A 9,407-nucleotide genomic window follows, 5' to 3' on the forward strand; every position below is an offset into this window, starting at 1 on the left:
CCTCGGCCTCCCAAAGTGCTGGGATTACAGGCTTGAGCCACCCTGCCCGGCCGCTAATTTTTTTTTGTAGTAGAGATGGGGTTTCACCATGTTGGCCAGGATGGCCTCAATCTCTAGACCTCCTGATCTGCCCACTTTGACCACCAACAGTGCTGGGATTACAGGCGTGAGCCACCGCACCCAGCCAATGTGAGCAGATATTAATGGCTTTTCCACATTCCTTACATTTGTACAATCTTTCTGAAGTATAAATGCTTTCCTGTGCAATACGGAGCATTTATTAGAAATGCTGCCACATTCTTTACACTTCTAGTTTTCTTCAGTATAGATTTTCTTACCTACAATCAAGTGTGACAACCATTTAAAGGCTTTGTGAAATTTTTCACCAGTATGATTTATGTGAGAAAGTTTGAGGTGTTGTCAAAATCATCATCACATCTTTCAGGTGTCTGAAGTTTTCAGTATTATCTATCTTATGTTTATTGAGGTTTGAGGATTGGTTAAATGTTGCCACATTATTCGTATTTTCATAGTTTCTCTCAAATATAAATTGTCTTATGTGTAGCAAGGTGTGAGGACCAGTTAAAGGCATTGCCACATTTTTTACATTTGTAGGGTTTCTCTCCAATATAAATACTCTTCTATGTACTGTTGAGAATCGGTTAAAGGCTCTGCCACAGACTTCACATTTGTAGAGTTTCTCTCCAATATGAATTTTCTTATCTGCAGTAAGGGTTGAGGATAGGTTAAAAGCTTTGTCACATTCTTCACAACTGTAGCATTTCTCTCCAGTATGTATGGTTAGTAAAGTATGAGGATTGGTTAAAAGCTTTGCCACATTCTTCACAATTGTAGTTTCTCTCCAGTATAAATTATCTTGTGTAGAGAGGTGTGAGGACTGATTAAAGGCATTGCCACATTCTTCTCATTTGTATGGCTTCTCTCCAGTATAAATTACCTTATGTTTAGTAAAAGTTGAGGACCAGTTAAAGGCTTTGCCACAGTTTTGACATTTGTAGGATTCTCTCTGGTATGAATTTTCTCACATTCTGAAGGTTTGAAGGTAAATTAAAAGCGTTGCCACATTCTTTACATTTGTAGGGTTTCTCGCCAGTATAAAAGGTCTTCTGTGTAGAAAAGAAGACTGGTTAAAGGCTTTACCACATTATTCATACTTGTAGTGTTTCTCTTCAGTATGAATTTTCTTATGTGTAGTAAGTTTTTAGGATGAATTAAAAGTTCTGTCACATTCTTCACATTTGTAGGGCTTCTCTCCAGTATGAATTTCCTTATGTGTAGTAAGATTTGAAGATAGGTTGCAAGCTTTGCCATAATCTCCACATTTGTAGGGTTTCTCTCCAGTATGGATTATCTTATGTATAGTAAGAGATGAGAACTGGTTAAATGATTTGCCACATTCTTCACATTTGTAGGGTTTCTCTGAAGTATGAATTTTCTTATGTGTAGTAAGGTTTGAGGACTGGTTAAAAGCTTTGCCACATTCTTCACATTTATAAGGTTTTTCTCCAGTATGAATTTTCTTATGTGCAGTAAGGGTTGAGGACAGGTTAAAAGCTTTGCCACATTCTTTACATTTGTAAGGTTTCTCTCCAGTATGAATTATCTTATGCCTATTAAGAGTCGAGGAGCAGTTAAAGGCTTTGCCACATTCTGCACATTGGTAAGGTTTCTCTCCAGTATGAATTCTCTTATGTATAGTAAGGTTTGAGAATCGGTTATAAGCCTTTCCACATTCTTCACACTTGTGGGGTTTCTCTCCAGTATAAATTCTCTTATGGTTAGTAATGTTTGAGAATAGGCTAAAAGCTTTTCCATGTTCTTCCAATCTGTAGAGTTTCTCTCCAGTATGAATTATCTTTTGTGTAGTAAGATGTGAAGACTGGTTAAAGGCTTTGCCATATTCTTCACATTTGTAGGGTTTCTCTCCAGTACGAATAATTTTATGTAGAGTAAGGTGTGAGGACTGTTTAAAGGCCTTGCCAAATTCTTCACATTCTTTGAGTTTCTCTTTAGTATGAATTATCTTATGTCTACTAAGTTGATAGGACTGATTAAAAGCTTTTCCACATTCTTCACATTTATAGGGTTTTTCTCCAGAATGAATTCTCTTATGTTTAGTAAGGGTTGAGAATCGGTTAAAGGCCTTGCCACATTCTTCACATTTGTAGGGTTTCTCTCCCGTATGAATTTTCTTATGTTCGGCGAGGTTTGAAGACTGGCTAAAAGCTCTGCCACATTCTTCACATTTGTAGGGTTTCTCTCCAGTATGAATTTTCTTATGTCTAGTAAGGGTTGAGGATCGATTAAAAGCTTTTCCACATTCTTCACATTTGTATGGTTTCTCTCCAGTATAAATTTTCTTATGGTTAATTAGGTTTGAGGGTTGGTTAAAAGCTTTGCCACATTTTTCACATTTGTAGGATTTCTCTGGAGTATGAATTTTTTTATGTTTAGTAAGGTTTGAAGATTGGTTAAAAGCTTTGCCACATTGTTTACATTTGTAGGGTTTCTCTCCAGTATGAATTATCTTATGAATAATAAGAGTTGAGGACTGGTTAAAGGTTTTGCCACATTCTTCACATTTGTAGGATTTCTCTGCAGAATGGATTTTCTTATGTTTAGTAAGGTTTGAAGATCGGCTAAAAGTTTTGCCACATTCTTCACATTTGTAGAGTTTCTCTCCAGTGTAAATTTTCTCCTGTTTCTTAAGGTTTGAGGATATGTTAAAAGCTCTGCCACATTCTTTACATTGGTAGGGTTTCTTTCCAGCATGAATTCTCTTATGGTTAGTAAGATTTGAGAATAGATTAGAAGTTTTTCCACATTCTTCACATTTGTAGAGGTTCTCTCCACTAGGAAGTATCTTTTGTGTAGTAAGGTGTGAGGACTGACTAAAGACTTTGCCACATTCTTCACATTTGTAAGGTTTCTCTCCAGTATGATTTCTTTTATGTATAGAAAGGTGTGAGTCCAGTTTAAAGGCTCTGCCACATTCTTCGCATTTGTTGGGTTTCTCTTCAGTATGAATTATCTTATGTCTAGTAAGCTGTGAGGACTGGTTAAAGGCTTTTCCACACTTTTCACATTTGTAAGAATTCACTCTAGTATGAAATCTTCTACGCTGAGTTAGTTGTGAAAGCATGCAAAATGATTTGCCACATTCTTTACATTTGAAATGTTTATTTCCAGTATGTCTTTTCTTATGTCTATTTGAATTTGAAAATTTATGAAAGACTTTCACATACTTATTACATTGGAGTATTTTGCCTGGGGTAGCTGTCAAACATTGGTTAACCCTGTTATAACCTCCTTTGTACTCCATACACTCATCCACACTTTTACAGCCTTTTTTTAACTGTAAATTCTCATGCCCACATTTTCCATATCTTCTCAGTGTCACATTTTGGAAAGAATCTTTTATGTTCTGCTCTGGCCAAAGGTCTTGGGCAAAATGAAAACACATAACTGAAAGAAATAAAAATAAGACATTACTCCACTTGCTAGACACAGATGAATATACTTTACAAATTTAATCTATAAAATTATACAAACTACATAAGCAAGATTGCATAGCAAAATGCCACAGGCTCCAATTTCTTCACAGACATATAACTAAAACATACTGACCAAAATACATTTGTGGAAAATTTATAAATAAGTTCAGTGTGTACAGGTCCCCAGGGGGCACAATGTGAAGAGCCACATAGAAGAAAAAGACAAGTCTGTTTTGTTTACCCAACAAAGCTCTTTCTGTTCCCCAATATAACATAGTGCCTTTAGAAGTAAATTGCCAACTCCTGGTTTCATTGTTAAAAGACAAGATAAATAATAACAAACATATACATCTTTATTTCTGGGTTCTGTGTCCCTTTGCAGACATTGGTTTCTGTCTCCCATGACATAAAGGGCTGAAAGAAATGGTGGTGTACTTTGGAATGACATTTTGAGTCTGCTGAAGTCAAAGGTAAATGTCACAGCACTGAAGAGACTGCAGTAGAAAACAGTTGTAGCAAGTGATTACTGACTATTCAGAAGAAACATGAACAAACTCTTTTAACTAAAAAAAAAAAAAAAAAAAAAAAAAAACCTAGAAAATCTTAGAGAAGACACATCCTAAGAACATGTTTGAAAGACTCTCAGGATGACTAGTCAAGACAAATGGCTTTAGACTATGCCAGGACAAAGCTGCATTATAAAGATGGTGACAGAGAGCTTGTTTTTACCAAATATCAATTAAAGATTACAATGTATACAAAATATTAGGGCAATACAGCCCATCAGAAATTATAAAATTTTCAGAAAGCAACCATTAAAAAATAAAAATATACAAATTAATTTTAAAAATTTAAAATAAATTGAATAAAACATGAGTGAATAGGAACAGAGACAACTACTAAAAATCAGAAAAATGAGAACAAAAAAAATATTAAAAAGAGCAGGAACCAGGAATTGTGGAGGTAAAAATACCAAAAAAAATTAAAAATTTAAAAGAAAAATTAATGTAAAATAAAGACACTCAACAAACTATAATACACACAAAGGTATTTATAACAAACAAATATGTAAGCAAAATTTCAAAACTCACAAACAAGAGAATCTTGGGAACTGCAAGATGAAAGTGATGTGTGATTTATAATAATAGTCTTATGAGATAGCCAGTAAATATGTCAAGAAAATTTCACAGGCGAGAAAGGAACTGTGATATAGTCAAAGTCCTGAAAACAACAGCTGTAAAGTGAGAATAGTAACAACTGTCTTGCCAAATACCTTCCAAGTAAAACACCTTCCAAAAATAACAAAATTTGGCCATGTGCAATGGCTCACGTCTGGAATCACAGCACATTGGGAGAACAAGGTGAGTGGATCACTTGAGGTCAGGAGTTCGAGACCAGCCTGATCAACATGGTGAAACCCCATCTGTACTAAAAACACAAAAAATAATTAGCGAGGTGTGCTGGTGCACTCCTGTAATCCCAGCTACTTGGGAAGCCGAGGCAGAAGAATCACTTGAACCCGAAAGATGGCGGTTACAGTGAGCCAAGATCATGCCACTGCACTCCAGCCTGGGCAACAAGAATGAAACTCCATCTTAAAATAAATAAATAAATATATATATGGGAAAATTCTGAAAATATATTTTGGCACTGCCTATGCCCTACATATCAAAGATGCTGAAAGGAGTTCCTTCCACTGAAAATGACATGATGCAAGAAAATAACACACAATCATATGAAAATACATAACTTTCTGGGAAAGATATGCACATATACAATAATGTAATTTTGTACCATTATCATAATGGTGCAGAAAGTATTTTTAATTATTCTCTGACATGTGAAAGATAAAAGAATACAAATTATAATAAACATCTGCTAATGAATATGTAACATATAAAGATATAATTAGCAACCTCAATGACAAGGTTGAGGGCAGCCGTATGAATAAGAATTTTTGTATGCAAATAAAGTTGATTTTTAACTAGACTATAATATACTGTTTTATCTTGTAGAGGTTTTATGCAATCTCCAAGGAACCACAAAGGATATATTTGTGTAGACTGACAAAACAAAATAAGAAAGAAATAAAAGCATATAAATACAAAAATCAAAAAGACACAAAGGAAGAAAGAGAGAAAAGGGACTAAGAAACAAGAATCAAATTAAAGAATAAAACGTTAGCAAGTCTTTCTGTTTCAGAAGAATATATATAGAGTTAACTTTACTTAAATATCTGTATAATAAATCAAGAGACATACTTTCAGCTAGGCACAGTGGCTCATGCCTTTAACCCCAGCACCTTCGGAGGCTGAAGCAGGTGGATCACCTGAGGTCAGGAGTTTGAGACCAGCCTGGCCAACATGGTGAAACCCCATCTCTACTGAAAATACAAAAATTAGCTGGGCATGGTGGTGGGTGTCTATAATCACAGCTACACAAAAGGCTAAGGTGAGAGAATTGCTTGAACCCGGGAGGTGGAGGTTACAGTGAGCCGAGATTGCAACACTGCACTCCAGCCTGGGTAACAAGAGCAAAACTTTCTCGAAAAAAAAAAAAGAGACAAACTTTCAATAATGGAATTAATTAAAAAATTTTGAACACCAAGATCCAACTTGACTTTCTTCAAGGGTAAGCTGAGATATAATTATAAAACAAGACTGAAAGTGGTACGATGGATGTATACATTCTACACAAATATTAACAAAATGAGAACAGAAGATGTCTAAAAAATTACACAAGATACATCTTAAGTCAAAAACTGTTATATTTTATAAAATATACCATAAGTCAAAACTCCAAAGAGAAACATTAAACAGTAATAGATTCATTTACTAAGAACCTGTGACAAATTTGTATATACATGTGTGTTGCATGTGTGTTTGTATCTCACATTGTGGTAGCAAACACTGACAGAATAACAGAAATGAAACACATAGAGAACAATATAGTAGGATATTTCAATACCCGACTTTCTACAATAAAGATAAAACAAGATAGAAAATGAGGGAAGAGAGCACCTGAAGGCAGTAAAAAACAAATACATTTAACAAAAATACAGAAAACACTTCTCAACATTAGGATACACACGCTTTTCAATAGCTATACAACAATCTCCTTCAAAGACCACCTGGTAGGCCAAATAAGAAGTCTTAACAAATTTTATAAAACTGAATTTCTTTTTTTTTTTTTTGAGGCGGAGTTTTGCTCGTTACCCAGGCTAGAGTGCAATGGTGCGATCTCGGCTCACCACAACCTCTGCCTCCTGGGTTCAAGCAATTCTCCTGCCTCAGCCTCCCAAGTGGCTGGGACTATAGGCATGTGCCACCATGCCCAGCTAATTTTATTTTTAGTGAGACAGGGTTTCACCATTTTGACCAGGATGGTCTCGATCTCTTGACCTTGTGATCTACCTGCCTTGGCCTCCCAAAGTGCTGGGATTATAGGCGTGAGCCACCGCGCCCGGCCAAAAACTGAATTTTTATGGATTACTTTTTATAACAAAAATGAAATGAGAATATAAAACAATAGAAAAAAACTTAAAAATTTACAAATATGTAGAAATCAACACACTCTTGAGCATGCTCTTGTTCAAACATTGAAATAATACTGTGAAGATGATACATACTGCTTAATCTACTAATTTAATGCAATGCAAAATTCACTGCATTTTTGAAGAAACAGGAACCACAGAAGTATATAAAATCTCAAAAGACATTAAAGTATACAATTTTCAAAAAAAAAAAAAAGAAAAAAGTAATGTTAAAGGCATTGCAGTTCTCGATTTGAAAACACATTACAAAGCTACAAAGAATTAAATAATTGGTATGAGTATAAAGGTAAAAAAGTTGGCTAATAAAGTAGAATGCAGTACATATATAAACTTTCACATATTTGATCATAAGAGTAATTTGCATACCCATAATCATTGCAGCAACATCACTGAAAGCACATAAGTAAAAACAATGCAAATTTCTGTCACCAAACCATTCAGTAGATACAATGTGAAATACAGAAATACTTGAATATCACCTAGGATTTAAAAAGCAGGAAATATTCTAACTACTATAAAGATAAAGCTAGAAGACATCATACAAAATGAAATGAGCCAGCCACAAAGAGAGATTGTATGAGATATACAAAGCAGATATATAAAACACTCCTAGAAACAGAAAAGAGTGGTGTTTAAAAAGTCTGACAAAATGGGAAAAACTGGTAGTTGTTTAATATGTACTGAGATTTAGCTTTGCAAAATAAAAACATTCTAGGGATATGTTGCATAACACATCAATATAATTAAGATGACTAAATTGAATATTTAAGAATACTTGATTGTCGGCCAGGTTTGGTGGCTAATGTCTATAATCCCAGCACTTCAGGAGGCCGAGGCAGACAGATCACCTGAGGTCAGGAGTTCAAGACCAGCCTGGTCAACATGGTGGAACACCGTCTCTACTAAAAATACAAAAATTAGCTGGGTGTGGTGGCAGTCACCTGTAATCCCAGCTACTTGGGAAGCTGAGGAAGGGAGAAATGCTTCAACCTGGGAGGCTGAGGTTGCAGATACAGAGTTATGACAGTTTTTGAGCTATCTTTCAATCCAAACATTTTTCTCCCACACAAAAACACAGATTTAAAAATAACTAAATGTTAGCCAGGCGTGCTGGTTCATGCCTGTAATTCCAGCACTTTGGGAGGCTATGGTGGGTGGATCATCTGAGGTCAGGAGTTTGAGACCAGGTTGGCCAATGTGCTGAAACCCTATAGCTAATAAAAATGCAAAAATTAGCTGGGCAAGGTAGTGGGCACCTGTAATCCCAGCTACTCAGGAGAATGAGGTGGGAGAACTGCTTGAACCTGGGATGCGGAGGTTGCAGTGAGCCAAGATCAGGCCACTACACTCCACCCTGGGCAACAAAAGCAAGACTCTGTTCTAAAAAAAAAAAAAAAAAAAATACCTAAATGTTGAAATTTGGAGAATTTTTATGACTGCTCACCTAGATAAAATTAACCATTCACAATAAACCTATACCAGAAAAACACAAGTCTTAATAAAATACAGGAATAATATTTATATAGGGAAACAGATAATTATATTGGCAGTAGACAATAAATATGGTTAATTCATATTTGGTTTAGTTTGTTTGTTTGTTTAGAGACAGACTCTCACTCTGTTGCCCAGGCTGGAGTGCAGTGGCGCAATCTTGGCTCACTGAAACCTTCGACTCTCAGATTTAAGCAATTCTCCTGCCTCAGCCTCCCGAGTAGCTGGGACTACAGGTGTCTGCCACCATGCCTGGCTAATTTTTTGTGTTTTTAGTAGAGATGGGGTTTCACTGTGTTAGCCAGGATGGTCTCAATCTCCTGACCTCATGATCTGCCTGCCTCGGCCTCCCAAAGTGCTGGGATTACAGGCATAAGCCACTGTGCCCAGGTCTAATTCGTATTTAATTTTGCTCTGCACTGTCTTAAATTGCACAGAGTTAAATACTGTCATACACAATTAAAATATAAACTAAAATACCAAAATACATTATTTTGTGAGGTGGCATACACTAAAACATATAACACAAAATTATTAAGTTGCAAAACAAAATTAAAACATGAAATGTAAAACTTACCGGATGCCATCAAGAATGTCAATATATTCATGAAGGAAATATTAGAATATAGGAAAAAAGTAATACAGAGGTTACTTGAAGACAAAAAAGGCAAAAGAACTTCCCAAATTTTAATGTAATAAAAAATTTTAACCAGTAAGGCTTGATTCAAAATTATTTTACTTCAAAGACAAAATATAAATAAAGACTTTCCAGCCGGGCGCGGTGGCTCAAGCCTGTAATCCCAGCACTTTGGGAGGCCGAGGCGGGTGGATCACGAGGTCAAGAGATC

General features: G+C 35.6%; 1 protein-coding gene across 4 annotated transcripts in view; it reads right to left on the reverse strand.

Moving 5' to 3' along the window:
- Positions 1–190: 190 nt before the first annotated feature.
- LOC108294465 (zinc finger protein 107-like) overlaps positions 191–9,407 on the reverse strand; it is a 40,957-nt gene continuing 31,740 nt past the window's right edge. Inside the window, exons 4-5 of one of the 4 annotated variants that reach the window (XM_037734187.1) lie at positions 2,518–3,486; positions 191–386 (exon numbers count right to left, since the gene is read on the reverse strand). In XM_037734187.1, the coding sequence (XP_037590115.1) occupies positions 310–386; positions 2,518–3,486 (1,046 nt within the window). In that variant the 3' untranslated portion in view covers positions 191–309. Of the gene's footprint in view, positions 601–1,194; positions 3,487–9,407 lie in introns of those variants that run through there. The other 3 variants (XM_037734186.1, XM_037734185.1, XM_017516358.2) reach the window with 3 other exon arrangements.

This window comes from Cebus imitator, unplaced genomic scaffold, assembly GCF_001604975.1.
Source record: "Cebus imitator isolate Cc_AM_T3 unplaced genomic scaffold, Cebus_imitator-1.0 Scaffold581, whole genome shotgun sequence".
Classification (NCBI taxonomy): Eukaryota; Metazoa; Chordata; class Mammalia; order Primates; family Cebidae; genus Cebus; species Cebus imitator.